Consider the following 15,655-nt stretch of genomic DNA (forward strand, 5'->3'; position numbering starts at 1 on the left):
ACACTGACTAGCTAGCTGTGTGACCTCAGGCAAATAGATTAACCTCCCTGGGCCTTATCTGCAAGATGGAGAAAATGATAGTTCCTCCCTTTTCTGGTTGGTTGTGTCGATCAAATGAAAATGTAAATGTGTGTTAAGTATTTTGCAAACCTTGAAAGTGCTGTAAAACTATCCAGTATTTTATTTAGGAGAAAGGCAGTATGGTGCAGTGAAGTCTTGTTTAAATCCCACCACCAATTCTGACTGCTGCCATGACCTTGTCACCCCTCACCTCTCTGGGCCTCTGTTTATGGGGACTAGAGGTTTGTAGCAGATGTGAGCTGAGGCCCTTCTCTGGCCCTCACTCAGCCTAGCCACTATCATTGGCCACACCTTGTATCAGCATTTACTTCTTATGGATTAGTCTCATCTCCTCCCTAGTCGATCAAACACTCCCTGAGGTTCTCCCTTGTGCATGGCACAGATCCTGGAATCCAAGGCCTAAGAGCTAGACAGGAGCTGGGAGTTCCCCTTAGCCCACCCCTCTCCTGGCGTCTGTAGAAGTACAAACAGTGAGACCCTCCTTCGACCTTTAGGTCATATAGTTGTTGGTCTAGAACTCAGAGGTCATTGGGAAGTCCTAGACCGCTTCCTCCAGGCAGCCTTCCCCTCTCCATTTTACAGGTGAAGAAACTGAGTCCAACAAGGATGAATCTTAGCCAAGGTGTGCGAGTGATAAGTGTCTGAGGTGGGATTCGAACCCAAGTCCTCTGACTACAAAGCCGGTGCCCTTTTTCTTCTGAAACACAAAAATCTGGAGAAAGCAAGTACCAGCTCTTCCCTCCCCACCAGACAAGCCTTAAAGCAGAGATTATATAGAGACATGAAAGGGGTCTGAGGGCATCTAGTCTAACTCCCACCTCCACATTTTACAGATAAGGAAACTGAGACTCAGAATCACACAGGCAATATCAAAGGCAGGAATTGATTCCAGAGTTCTCCCCACTAGGCTACTCTGCCTCCGTGCTTGTGTCTGTCTTCTCCCTCACCAGCTTGACCTTCACCGCCCCCACTCCCACCCCCATAATAAACACCTGATCAGATTTGGGGGTAGATGTGTAGAGGCCCTCCCGAGGCAGTGAGGGAGGGCTGTCCATGCCAGTGGTCCTGGTACCCAGGGGCACCTGTGGCCGGCAGGAACTGTCCCGGGGACCACCTAAAGACCACCTGGGGTTGTGTGCCAGAGGCTCAGTGAATGTTTCTGGAAGGACCCCCGCTTCCTGCTAAGCTCAGCCCTTTCTTTGGGCCCTGCAGGTATGACTCCGGCAAGGATGGCTACATCGACTTGATGGAGCTGAAGCTGATGATGGAGAAGCTGGGCGCCCCCCAGACCCACCTGGGCCTTAAGAACATGATCAAGGAGGTGGACGAGGATCTGGACAGCAAGCTGAGCTTCCGAGAGGTATTTGTTGATCCCCGCCCTGTCCCAGTCTCCCAGGCAGGCCAAAGGTCACCTTAAGCATCAATCGATCCCCATCCATTAAGTGTCTGCCTGGGCCAGACTAAGAGGCAGAGACCCCCCCTAGGAATACTGGCGGAGGGAGGCGGCTTTCAGCTGAGACTGCCAGGATGAGGGGGCCCTGAGCTGAGCCAGGAAGCTTCTCTGGGGCAGAGGGCTGGGTGCGTGGCCTGTGTGCCTGCCCAGAGGTAGGAGACGAGGTGGGAGCCGGTGTGTCCTGCTCAGGCAGAAAGCTAGTGAGCCAGGCTGGCTGGAGCCTGAGGCCTGAAAGGGAGAAGGAGGCTGGGAAGGGAGATTGGAGCCTGCCTCAATAGCGGGCATTCAGGGCGATGGATGAGATCTTGCCTGTGTTGGGGAGTCTGATAGGCCTTGTGCTTTCTCATGTTAATAGGTGGTTCCCTGGAGATGCTGGAGCTCTACAGAGGCTTTTCTTCTCCCCTGAAAACTGCTGCTCCTGCCTTGGCCCCACCTGCCTCATTGTTTGCCCAGGGCCCCTCCCCCCAGGACCTCCCCTTTCCCCATTCGGGTCCCCATTCTGCACTGCTTGCTTGATCTGGTTGTTCTTTGTGCCTCTGGCAGTGCCTGCCCAAAGACCTCAAGCTCTCAGTCCCAGAACACCGAGGGACCATGTCCTTCCTTCCCTCCCAAGATTCCTCCCTATTGTTCTTTGTGACAGGCATTCATGAAGCTTTGGTGGCATCCCTAGGTTATAGAGGCTAGAAAGGTTGGAACTCCCCGTGTGACCTTGGACAAGTCACCTCCCTGAGAGCTTCAGTTTCCTTCTTGATAAAAATGAACGGGTTAGACTAGATGCCCACGGTGCTTTCTAGTTCTGTGATCTGTGACCTTTCCAGGTCACAGGACCTGGATTCCAGTATTGGCTCTGCTCCCTACTGTCTGTATGACACGAGTTAGGAATATATTAGAGGAAGAGGCCTAGGTTTCTTCCTCTATAATATAAAGGAGTTGGATGAATCTATATCGTGTTCCAAGGACCTGGGTTCAAATCCCACCTCTGATGATCTTAAACACATCACAAGTTTTCTAGACTTCACTTTCCTCTTCTATAAAGTAAAGGGACCTCTGTAGCCCCAAGTCTTTCACTACAATGAACCTGATCAAACTGAGAGTGGGTGGGGGGTGGGTTGTCAAAGGAGCCTTTGTGGGGACAAGAAGGTGGAGCTGTGACTTCAGGGAGCAGAAATAGAGAGGGTGTGGTGTGAGCGAGCTGGCCCCTGCCCAAGGGAGGCCAGTTAGCCCAGTCCAGCATTCTCCTACCACCTGCCCAGAATTTTCCCAGTCTTGCTCAGTTGCTATATTCGGGCTCCCAGGGTGGGAGGGTGAACAACTTCTCTCCTTCCTGAATCCATAGTCTGTTGGTTAGATGCCCGGTTTAGAGCATTTCTCAGTAAACATCAGAGAAGTATAAGTCTTGGAGTGGGTGGCAGAGGAAGAAAAATCAAAATGCTGGGAGGCCGGTCATTTATACTGTGAGCATTATCTCCACTTTTCAGACGAGGAAACTGAGGCTCCAAGAGGGGAGGCAATTTCCCAGGGGCAAAAGATCAGAGATTTAGCACTACAAGGGACCTTCATTTTTACAGATGAGGAAACTGCAGAGGTTAGGTGACTTGCCAGGGTCACACAGCTAGTAAGTGGCCAAGATGGGATTTGAACCCAGGTCTTTCCAGCTCTAAATCTAGTGCTCAATTCGCTACACTGCATGCTCTCTCTAGGGGGTGTCACAAGGTATGCTCTGAAAGTGGATTCTCATTAGCATCAATGACTGCTTAATAAAAGGTGGCTTCCTGATGATGATGAGCCATGTGGCCACAATCTCTTACTTTGCATCTTTATGGCCCCAAACCCTGCTCCTCCTCCTCTCCATGACCTCCAACCCCCCTGGCCCTCAATTCTTTCCCAGGCCATCGTTCCTGCCCTGGCTGTTCTCTCCTCCTTTGACACTTTGGTTCAGATCTTAACTGTATCATACCCACCAGCTGTGGGTATCTTCCAGGGCTCTGTCCTGAGTCCTCCTCTTCTCCCTCTGTATTGTCTTACTTGATGACCTTATTGGCTCCAATGGCTTTAGTTATCATCGATATGCCCTTGATTCCCAGATTAGTCCTAATCTCTACCTTGTGGTACCTAGCCGTAGTACCATCTCATCAAGTGCCCATTGGTCTTCTCCAACTGGGTGCCCCATGGAATTCTCAAATTCAATATGTCCAAAGCTGACCTTGTTATCTTCTCCCTGCCCCTTCCTAAAGCATCCCCCTCCTCCCCCATTTGAGTTTTGATTACTGTCTAGGACACCACCAGGCCAGTCACACAACATTGGGACTGGAGTAGGGAGAGCCTCGAGGCAGGTTATTACTGTAGTCCAAGTGCGAGGGGATGTTTAGCCTCCCTTAGAGGGGTGACAGTGTCCAGAAAGAGGGAGGTATATTTGACAGATGTTGGCAGAATGAAATTGGCCAGAGATGGTGCAGAGGTGAAACTGACTAAAGATGTTGCAGAAATGAAATGGATTAGAAATGGTAGAGAGGTGAAATGGACTGGACATGCTGGCAGAGTTGAAATAAACAGGCCTTGGCAGGTTACACCCACCTCACCTCCACCCTGAGATTACCTTCCACCTACTCTGCGTTTGTCCCCGGTTTTTAACACAGGGCCTGGCTCTTAAATGCTGATAGTAAACATTTAATAAACATTTTTGGACTGACTGACCTTTTAACTTAAGCTCTATTTTAAATCTGCTTCTCAAATGATGAGGATAACTCCCAGTTCAGAAGCCCTGAGTCTTGACCAAGTGGGCCAGCCTCAGTGTGAGGAAGACCCGAATTCAAGTTCCGCTCTCAACACAGTCTCTCTGACCTTGGGCAAGTCACTTGACCTCCCCTGAGCCTCGGTTTTCTCAAGTGAAAAATGAGGCAGCTGGATGAGAAGGCTTCTGAGGTACTTTCTAGCATGACATTTATAGCCTATGAATTGTAAAGGTGTCTGGAGCAACTCTCTCAAGATTACAATCAATAACTATTAATGTTTGTTAATGTCTACTCCGTGCCAGACACTGTGCTAAGCACTGAGGGTACAAAAAGGGGCAAAAGATAGTCCCTGCCCTCAAGGAGCTTACAATCTAATGGGGGAGACAAGAAGCAAACAAATTTACAAAGTAATCTATGTACATTAGAAGCTTCCCTCACTAATGAAAAATTCCCCCCATCCCAAGTAGATTTAGGAATATAAGATTTCAAGCTGGAAGGAATCTTAGAAGTCATCTAGACTAACCCTCTGCCCATCCCCAACCACTAAATGAATGAGGAAACTGAAGAACAGAGAGGAGGAGGGATTTGGTCACTTGGAGGACGTGTGTGTTGCAGAGATTCAGACCTAAGTCATAGTACGAATCCAGCGCTCTTCACTATAGCTGTGATGGATTATTGTGGTCTATTTCTGGTACTTACATGGACTTTGCAACAGAATTAGATGAGCTTCAGGCAGTTCTACTGTGTTTTATTTGGCCCATTTTAGCCCCCTGCAGGCAGGGTGATACCTTGAGTAGCTTGGGAGCTGGAAGTGTCAAGGCAGAGAGGACATCAGATAGGGAGGGGGCAGTGGGTTAGAGGGGGAAGAGCAGTCCATAAAATGTGGAAGTGCAGGAGAGAGGGCTGTACTGAGCATGGGGAGGGGGTCTGGCTAGAGCAGAGATAGCCTTTACCCCTCCCTCCCCAATCTGTTCCATATCCTTGACACGTAGTCAGCACTTAATAAATGTTTAATGAATAGATCCATAGATGTAAGCATCTGGAGGTCAAGGGCTATTTATTCTCTTCTGTCTCAGTAGCCCCAGAGCCTATCACAATGCTTGGCACAGAGTAGTAAGCACCAGGCGCTGTGTTGATGACTTGGGCCGAGTAGATGTTTTCCCACTCTGTGGTCAGTGGGTATGTCCCCAGCCGTGCTAAGCCATCTTTCACTGAGCATTCTTGGATCTGGGCACCTGATCTGGGTCTGGATTCTTAAGAACCTTGGCTGCCTTCACACAGGGCAGAGACTTGTCACTTTGGGGATGAGCACTGAGAAATGTGAGCCCCCAACCCACAAGGGACAGCTGCTCAAATGAAAGCAGGTGCCTTGTGGTAGGCATGGCCTCAGAGGAGCCACTGAGTACCCAGCTGGCATCTGGGTCCAGCTGAAATGAGCAGCAGTTGTTGGGATCAACGTTCACCCTCTTCTGGGGGTGAGTTTTTCCTGGACTTCTTGCAAAGAACTTGTTTTCCCTAGTATCCTGGCAGTTCCGAGACCGTGGCCTTGACTGGTTTGAAATTTGGTTTGGAGCTGGTATTTGGTTCACTGTGTTATTGAATCCTACTGGATTGAACCCATTGGACATTCAAGTTGGAGGAGACCATAGTGTCGGAGCTTGAAAGGGGTTAGGGTCAGAGGTGAGGGAACCTAGCTCCAGTCAGTCAACGATAATTTCTTAAGCACTCGGCAATGGGGCCTGGCATGTGCTCTGAGGACAGAGAGAGAAGCAGAAACGTCCCTGTGCTCGGGGAGTGATGTTCTGCTATCGTGTATATAGCAGGCATGTACAGGATCTGTACAGATCAGATGAAGGCGTTGCAGGGTGGGGATGGGGAATTGCCTTCTGAATAGTATTAGAAGAAGTCTGGGTAACTGAGGTGAAGGGGAGGAGGGAAGAACATTCCAGACAACAGTGAACAGTTAGTGCAAAGACATGGTGGTGGGAGAGAGAACATTGACCAACGCATAAACCGACAGAGGTGGATTATAGAGTTCGTGGAGAGGGGTGAAGCATAAGAAGACTAGAAAGGTAGAGAAGGGACAGGGGTGATACTCTGGAGGTTATAGGTTGGTCAGACTTGGACTTTTGGAAAATCAGGCTGGCAGCTGAGGTGGGATTAGACGGGGAGAGATGGAGGCTGGAGGCCAGTTAGAAGGCTTTTACTTCAGTTCAGGGTCTCATCATCCCCTGAACTGAGTCATGTCCATGTGAGTGGAGAAAGAGAGATGTATAAAGGGAGAAATGATGAAATTTGTCACCCAATTGGCCAGTGTCAGTGACTGGGAGGATGGTGGTGCCTTTAGCCATGGCAGGGAAGTTCAGAAGAGGGCTGGGTTTTAGAGGAATAATGATGAGTTTAGCTTTGCACGGGTGATGCAGGACCAAAGCTCTGAGGAGAGACTAGGGCGCTATGAATGTGTGGATCGAGGACAGCAGCACAAAGGTGACCATTGAACCTGTGGGAGTGGATGAAATCCCCAAGGAAGAGAGAATAGAAGAAAAGGAAATGGCCCAGGACAGGCCCTTGGGGAACATCCAAAGCTAGTGGGTGATATGAACAAAGATCCATCAAAGGAACAATTGGACAGGTAAGAAGACACCGGGAGAGAGAGGTGTCAGAAAAACCCAAGGGGAGAGAAGATCCAGGAAGAAATGAGGATGTCTATAGCTGCAGAGAGGGCCAGAAGGATGAGGACTGAGAAACTTTAGGATTAGGCACCGAAGAGGCCAGTTTTGGTAAAATGATGAGGGCAGAAGAGGCAGGGTTTGGAAGAGATTGAGGGGAGGAAGTGGGGGCACTAAGTTTGAATTAACCAAGAGGGCTTGGGGCCTGGTCTGAGCAAGGTCCAGTTTATTTTAGTTTTGTTTTTAGGATGGGGAAACTTGGGCATTTGTATAGAGGGTTTAAAAAAGATTGTGAGGGGAGGAAGTAGAGACCCTTTATTTATATGGATAGCTTTTTAAAGAGCTGAGCTCTCAGATAAAGAGTGAAGAGGTATAGGACAATAGCTAGTAGAGATGTCAGAAGGGAGGGACTTTCAAATGTCAACTATCCATGCTGCAAGGGACAGAATGCTAGAGCTGGGAAGCACCTTGGAACATAGAACTCCAGAAGCCCATCTTTTAAACATCAACATTCTCTTAGCCATCTGACTTGGCATGCCATCCATCTGGTACAACCTGCTCATTCTACAGATACTCAGGCCCAGAAAATGTCCCAAGGCCATTCCCCGGTAGCATGTATCAGAGATGGAATTTGAAACCACGTCCTCTGAATCCATAGCCAGGACTCTTTTTTACAAGTATTTTTCTCTTCCTCCCTCTCCTCTCCCAATTGGACATATTTTTATATAATACAAATACAAATATGAAGAATCAAACTAAACAAGTTCCCATGTTGACCTTGTCCAAAGATGTGTCTCATTCTGTATTCCAAGGTCACCTCTTGGGTCCTCTGGAATCAAAGTTTTGTCAGGATATTGACAAAAGTCTTTCAAAGTTGTTTGTCTTTACAATGTTTCTATAATTGTCTTCCTGGCTCTTCTACCTGTACTCTGCCTCAGGCAGAAGTCTTCCTTTGAAACATCCATCTCATCTATTAGGGCACAATAGTGTCTATTACAGTCACATACCATAATTGATTGGGCTTTCCCCCAATGTTGGACACCCCCTTCATTTCTAATTCTTTGTCACTGTAAAAAGAGCCACCGTCATAAATGGTTTTGTCCCTATGGGTCCTTTTCCTGTCTCCTAAAGTCTCATGGTGGGGGAGGGGGGTGCTGCTGCAGTGTATATGAGGGCCTGTGGGTCAGAGAGGATGCACAGTTTCATGACTTTTCTGGGCATGGTTCCAAATTGCTTTCGAAAATAGCTGGACCAATTCACAGCTCCACCAGTGCTAAATCAATGTGCTTGTTTCCCCAAAGCCCCTCCCACATTTGTCATTTTCTTCCTTTGTAATCTTTGTCCGGGAGATGGTGTGAGGGGAATTCCTTTCTTGAGCAGTATTTCACCTGGCTGCTGAGAGCTAGGAGGTAGGAGAGCTAAATAGGGCAGTGTACAATGCCTCCCAACTCAGTCCTTGTGGAGATTTCCTATGAGACTAGGATAACAGTGTGTTCTGGGTTTTTTTTCTGATACCGGACATGTATTTAAAAAGAAATGAGGGACAGCTAGGTGGTGCAGTGGACAGAGCACCAGCCCTGGATTCAGGAGGACCTGAGTTCAAATCTGCCCTTGGACACTTGACACTAGCTGGTGACCCTGGGCAAGTTACTTAACCCCCATTGCCTTGGGAAAAAAAAAAAAACAGGTTGTCACTTCTGCCAGACTTCTCTCCTGTCTCCTGGTTGCAAAGACCCCCTATCCCACCCCTGGATGGGAAGAGGTGTGGGGGCTGGGATGGGGATGACCCACCAGGCCCATACAATGATGGTTTTGTCCTATTATTCACAAGGCTGACTTAATGAGAAAAAAGGGGAGGTGGGGGGAGGGTCAGGGAGCATTTCCATTAAAGGAATTCACAAAAACATTTTCCAGCTTGTTTAAAGAAACTCGGGAAGCTTTGCTGTCCTTTCCCCAGCTTCTGTCCCCTTTTCCTCCCTCCACCTCTTGACAGTCCTAGCTGGGACCTTGGCCAATTCTTCCCCCTGCATACCAGCCTTTGAGGGCTATAAATAGGAAGACAAACAAGGAGAGATGGTTGGCAAGCTTGGAAATGGGTGTTCTGATGAATATTTAAAAGGGAGGACCCCCTCCCCCCCAAACACAGACACATACTCACCCCCACGCATATTAAACAGCAGCTTTGATGAGATTTTATGGAAACACAAACATCTTCAAGCTGAGCCTGTGACTTTAATTGGCCTGCAGGGTGGGGCCACCCCTCAACTGAGAGCAGAATTCTGCCTAGTCCCATAGATGGCCAAGACTCCCATCATAGCCACACAAACATTGAGCTGGCTGCCTCTGGCCCTTGACTGCAACTGGGACAGCCCTAAAGGGTCTCTTCAGGGGATTGTGAAGGCTGATTTAAAGGAAGAAAAGAACTGTTGGGCAGCTTCAGCCTAGGAGATCAGTGGGGCCAAGGGAGGGTGGATGGGTGGATGGGTGGATGGGTGGATGGGTGGATGGGTGGATGGGTGGATGGGTGGATGGGTGGATGGGTGGATGGGTCTGCCTCCTTTGGGTTGGCTCTAATTGGGTTTAGTTACCAAAAAAGACCTGGGGGGCAGCTAGGTGGCACAGTGGATAAAGCACTGGCCCTGGATTCAGGAGGACCTGAATTCAAATCCAGCCTCAGACACTTGACACTTACTAGCTGTGTGACCCTGGGCAAGTCACTTAACCCTCATTGCCCCACCAAAAAAAAAAAAAGTAAAAAAAAGACCTGGCTTTCCTTCCAAAAACCTAAAATTAGGAATTCCTTCTCCTTGTGTTTCTAATTTAAACTCTGAAGAATGGGTGGGAACCTTTCTTAAAGTCTTGTCATTCCCCATGATGGACGAAAATGTGAATAATTAGGATCATTCTCCTTTCTTCTATGAGGAAAGAAACCCTAAATTTATGCTGGTTCTTTCCACTTCTCATTTCCCTTTTACCTCATACTCTTAAGGTTCCGTGTGTGTGTGTGTGTGTGTGTGTGTGTGTGTGTGTGTAAATTTTTTTTTTTTGGTGCGTCAGTTGGGGGTTAAGTGACTTCTCAAGGTCACACACCTAGTAAGTATCAAGTATCTGAAGCTGCATTTGAACTCGGGTCCTCCTGACTTCAGGGCTGGTGCTTTATCCACTATGCCTCGTAGCTGCCACCCCCCCCCCGCCCCGCCCCAATTTAAAGATTTTTTTTTTTCGGGGCAATGAGGGTTAAGTGACTGCCAGAATCACACAGCTAGGAAGTGTCAAGCATCTGAGGCCAGATTTGAACTCAGGTCCTCCTGAATCTAGGGCCAATGCTTTATCCACTGTGCCACCTAGCTGCCCCTTAAAATGGTTTTTCTTTTTCTTTCTTTCTTTTTCTTTTTTTCTTTTTTTTTTCTGGCAGGGCAATGAGGGTTAAGTGACTTGCCCAGTGTCACACAGCTAGTAAGTGTTAAGTGTCTGAGGCCAGATTTGAACTCCAGTCCTCCTGAATCCAGAGCCAGTGCCTTACCCACTGCACCACCTAGCTGCCCCTCCTCTTGTCAATATTGAATTTCACAGGCATCCAGGTGACACATTGGATAGAACTTTAGACTTGGAGTCAGGAAGACCACGTGTAAAATGGGGGGGATGATAGTAACAGCACCAGCCTCAGGGTGTTCTGAAGATCAAATGAAATCATGTATAAAGTGTTTTGCAAACATTAAAACGCTACATAAATACTAGTTAGCTTCATCATTGTCATTATTGTACTCACGTTTGTGTCCCTGGGATCACAGATTGAGAGCTACAAAGGGGGCCTCCAAGTTCATTCTCCAAGTCCAACTCTCTTTTTCCAGATGAGGAAACTGAGGCAAGAGAAATGAAGTGACTTGCCCAGGGTCAAAGAGCTAATAAGTGTCTGGTTCATATTTGAACTTGGGTCTTTCTTGCTTTTATTCTGTATCCCCAGCTCTTGGTACAGTGCCTGACATACAGTGGGGGCTTCATAAATGTTTGATCAGTCACTTCTCAAGCTTTAAATCATCTTCCATGAATGGGAGAGTTGGGCAAAATTCAGAGTTAATTTCTAGATTCCTGAATTGAATTTTTAAACACACACACACACACACACACACACACACGCACACTCCCTATTTACCTCTAAGAGTAAATTCAGACTCCTCTGTTGACCATTTAGAGCTTTCGCAATCCAGCCCCAACCTACCTTTCCCACCCTATTCCACATTACTCCCATTCTCTTACTCTGTGGTTCAGTCAAATGAGCCTTCAGAGTGGAACTTCAGTAGTGGGGCAGAGTGGATGGATCACTGGGCCTGGAGACAGGAAAACCTGAGTTCAAATCCTGCCTGAAACACTTACTAGCTGTGGGACCCCGGGCCAGTCCTTTCCCCTTCTTGGCCCCTTTCCTTAGAGCTGAAGCATCACTTTCTTGGCTTGCACTTTTCTCCGGGGACACGAGACTCTGCCCTTTACAGAAGCTGAGGCTTGTAAACCACATCGAGATCATTTTCACTTAATCCCAGTTTCAGACAAATGGTGGGAGGGGCAGGCGCAGTCCAGTTTTAGGAACTGGGCTTCCTTGTTAGGAAGAATGTGGATACTCTGACAGAAGAGGGAGACCAGTCAGGTCAGCGGCTAAGGATCTCAGAGAAGCTGAGTGAGGGTGCTTAGCTCAATGAAAAGACTTGGGGGGGCGGGCAGCTAGGTGGCGCAGTAGATAAAGCACTGGCCCTGTAGTCAGGAGTACCAGAGTTCAAATCCGGCCTCAGACACTTAACACTAGCTGTGGGACCCTGGGCAAGTCACTTAACCCCAATTGCCTCACTTAAAAAAAAAAAAAAGACTCAGGGGACCCAGTGGATCACCCCCCAACACTCTTTCCTCACCCCGTTAGAGAACTCGTCACTAGAACCAGAATTTCTCTGGGGCAGAAGCTGCAGTGAGCCAGGCTTCATCTTGGGGGGTCTTTGTACTTTATTGTCCAGACTCATTCTGGTGTGGATATCTCTCCTCCAAGGCAGATCAACCATCCCTTAGTAATTTTTAGTCTTAGAGAAGACCTGGGAGATAAAGTGATTTGTCTAGAATCACACAGCCTTTTGTAAGAGGCTGGATTTGAACCCAGGTCTTTCTGATGCCATGAGAAAAAATGTCTTGACCATAAGAGTTGTCCCAAAATGGAAGGCAAGGTGAGCTCCCAATCACTGAAAGAGGCTCCTGTTGTAGGTGTGGCTCTAATCCCAGCATTTCTCTTAGTTCAGACTTGATATAGGGATAAAATGAGGCCTGCCTGAGGTATTGAACAAAGGAAGTTGGCTTTGTTCAAATCCAGCAATATCCCAAGCCAAGTTACAGTGACGCTTTGCTTCTCTGGATGGGGTCCCTCTTGGCTCCATGGAAATGAGTCTGCTCAGGGTGTCATAGGCAACCAACAGAGTCTGAGAGGCACCAACTACATTTGCTGGGACTTTTTGTGGTCCTACCCCAGGAAGCTAGGGCCTCGTGGGAGGAGGAAGTCAGGAAACTTGGGAATGCAGAGTCAAGACAATGCTGGTCCCATCCCAGCCTCCAACAAGGGAAAACACTGGCATTTGTGTGGGTGTTATCAGCTGGGCTCCAGCTTAGCTCCAAGTTGGGCGGGGGGGGGGGGGCCCTCTTTATTCCCTTCCAGCCCTCAAATGTGTGGGTAGGGGCTAGTGGGGACCTTCATTACTCCACACCTGAACTGTTTCTCTTCTAGCTTTGTGTCACTGGGAAATTTTGTTAAGCAGGCTGCCTGTGCCTTCATCCAAGTCCTGGCACAGGTTCAAAGCACAGATAGATCCCTGGGACACACCACTAGAGACCTCCTTCTAAAGATAAGCTCTAAAGACTGACCACAGTCTAAGGCTGATCATCTGGCCAGTCCCACAGTCATCTGATTGCACTGTCCCCTAGGATGGGGATAACATGATAGAAGTCTGAGAAAGCTTGTCATATGGTTTGACCTACATTATTCCCCTGATCTCTCAGTCCAGTAACCCTGTCAAAAAAAATGAGTATAGGTGAACATTTTACTGATGAAGTTGTGCTGACTCTGGTCATCACTGCTTCCTGGACAAAGGTGTGGAGGTGGGAGATGGAATCTTATGGAGGAAGGCCATCCAGCAGCCTATTTTGGCCAGAATAGAGACTGCATATGGGGAATAATGTGCTAGAGGTCTGAAAACAGTAGTGAAATGTCTTCTAGGGCTTTGCCAACATCTTTGCAAATTGTATCTATTTGTTCAATCCTAATTCTTAGGCAATTATTGCAAATTGTATCTAGAAAAATATCCTATGTAGTCTCTATTCCTTGATCCCTTGTCATGAATGACTGCTTCCTTCCCTTAAAGGATACATTCTAGAACTTGGCCAAGAATCAAAGTCAAACTCTGACTTTCTTCCCTTTTGGGGGAAAATCAGGACATCATTTGGCCTTCTCTAGCCTTGATAATTCTTCTTTTCTCCATGGTCTTTTAATGATCACTGTGGCCTAGGTGGCATAACCTCCAGCTCTCTCAGAGCCTGTGGTTGTTTATCTGGGCCAGGGGGTTATCTCCAGTATCAACTCACTCCCAGTCATTCTCCTGGGCAGAAAAAACACAAAGGATTGGAATGGAAGGGGTTTTTTTATTTTTATTCTAATTTGTCAATTATCATTGTCCCATCCACCCCAAGCAAAAACCCTGTCCCTTCTCTGATTCTCCTTTTTCTCCCATTATAGTTAGAACAACAACAAAAAAAAAAAAACCCAAAACCCATTCTGTTGTCATTGGCCTTCCTTGCCAGGCTCAGCTCATCCTTAGCTTTAGCCCTCCTGCCCAGGTTTTTAAAGGATCATGGCATTTATGATCTCCTGTTGGTTACTTGGCTTTACTTCCATCTTCTATACATTTCTTTTAAAAATCTGTCGGTTGGTGAGCTCCCTGTGCATCCACATTGGTTTCTTCAGACAAGTGCCATCATATTTTATCTCCTGTATTTGACTTCCCTTGATATCATTACTATAAATGTCTCTGAGCTAGGCTTGTGACCAGTTTCCTAAACTCCTCATCATCTATTTCTTCCTTCAGCCCAGGTGGTCTAGAGCAAAGCTTCTTAAAGTGTGGGGGTCATGTAACTGAATGTGGGGGTTGCAGAAAATTTGGCAACAGTAAAAGGTTTATGTATACATATTTATATCTATATACCGGGGGTCTCATAAAAATTTCTTGGATGAAAAGGGGTTGTGACTGGAAAAGTTTAAGAAGCAATGGTTCAGTGATTAAAATCTCTTTTCTGTTTTCCCCTCCATCTGCTTACCCTCAAATACTTTCCCGAATTTCCTCATATAAGTGTGCCTTTTGTCTCCTGTGAATTCCTGACTGTTTCAATTGCTTAGGGATTTGGGATTGGGGTGTAGCATCCCAGTGTTTAGCACCATGCCTGGCACCTAGCAGGCATGGACTACTTGCTTCTTGACTGATTGCCATTTTCCCACTCCATCATCCTCTTTTAGTTTGAAGGCCTCAAGCCCATATTCCTTGCCTGGCATCCAAGGCCTTCCATAGTCCTACCTACCTTCTAGCCTTATCTCAAGATGTTCCTCCTCCTACCTAGCACCTGCTGAGTCCATTGACTCAGTGAGAAAAGCCAGTGGGATTTTAAATGGCATTCAGAGAACTGTAGTTTCTGGGAAGAAAAGGGGACCGGCTGGTCCTGCTGTGTTCGGTTCTGGGCACAGAAGTTTATGAAGGATTTGGACAGAGTGGTAAGCCTGCAGGGGAGGGTGACCAGCATGTTGAAGGTCCTTGAGTCCATGCTGTATGAGTGAAGATGATGAGGTAAAGGCTGTCTCTTTCCCAACCCCTCTTAATTCTAGTACTTTTTCTCTGTTAATCTCCTATTTCTCCTGTATATAGTTTCCCTTATATATATTTGTTGGCAAGTTGTCTTCCCCATTAGATGATAAGCTCCTTGAGGCCAGGGACTGTCTTTTGCTTTAATTTATTAATCAGTGCTGATTGATTGTCCAGAGGAGGGAAACCTGTATAGGTTAGACAGGGATTGGTTGAAAGAGCTGGGGGGGTGGGGTTGGTCTTTAACCTGGAGAAGAGATTTAGGAAGGGCACAGTACCTGCCTTCAAGTACAGAAGAGTTGTTACATGGGAGATGCATTAAACCAACTGAACTAGGAGCAGTGGATGGATGTTGTCCAGAGTCAGGAAACAAATGCTAACCATTAGAGAAGTGAACCAAAGAGAAATGGACTTGGGCAGCTGTGGCTGGGGAAGGAAAGGAAGAAAGTCTTCCATAATGGCTGGATGACCTCAGGTCCAGCCCCTTAGGAGGGGATTCCTGCAGCCTTTCACTGTTCCTCACTCTACCCTCTGGGTGGGGCCAAGCAGAACAAAACTAGACCAGGCACTTGATGGTCCTTTCCATCTTGGAAGCCGGCTCCCATGGCCGCCCTCATCCAGGCTGGATGTCCCAAGGTCCTTCAGGCTCTTCACTCTCCCGCTCATCTTCCCTGGCATTCTCTCCTGCTTGTCTGTCCTTACCTCAGCCACCAGAACTGTCTTTTGCAGGGCTGGATTAGAGTTAGGGATGGTCTAGTCTGGATCTCCCATTTAGTAAGCTTTTCCTAGGTGCCAGACACTGTGCTAAGTGCTGGGGGTACAAATGAAAGCCAGAGTCCCTACCCT

The 15,655-nt window shown here is 47.6% G+C and overlaps 1 protein-coding gene across 1 annotated transcript in view; it reads left to right on the forward strand.

Annotated features, from left to right (window-relative positions):
- The window catches only part of EFHD1 (EF-hand domain family member D1), a 48,210-nt gene that overhangs the window by 25,876 nt on the left and 6,679 nt on the right, over nucleotides 1–15,655 (forward strand). Inside the window, exon 2 of the mRNA XM_043999416.1 lies at nucleotides 1,294–1,441. Coding sequence (XP_043855351.1) covers nucleotides 1,294–1,441 — 148 coding nt within the window. The remainder of the gene's footprint in view (nucleotides 1–1,293; nucleotides 1,442–15,655) is intronic.

This window comes from Dromiciops gliroides, chromosome 4 (assembly GCF_019393635.1).
Source record: "Dromiciops gliroides isolate mDroGli1 chromosome 4, mDroGli1.pri, whole genome shotgun sequence".
Taxonomy (NCBI): Eukaryota; Metazoa; Chordata; class Mammalia; order Microbiotheria; family Microbiotheriidae; genus Dromiciops; species Dromiciops gliroides.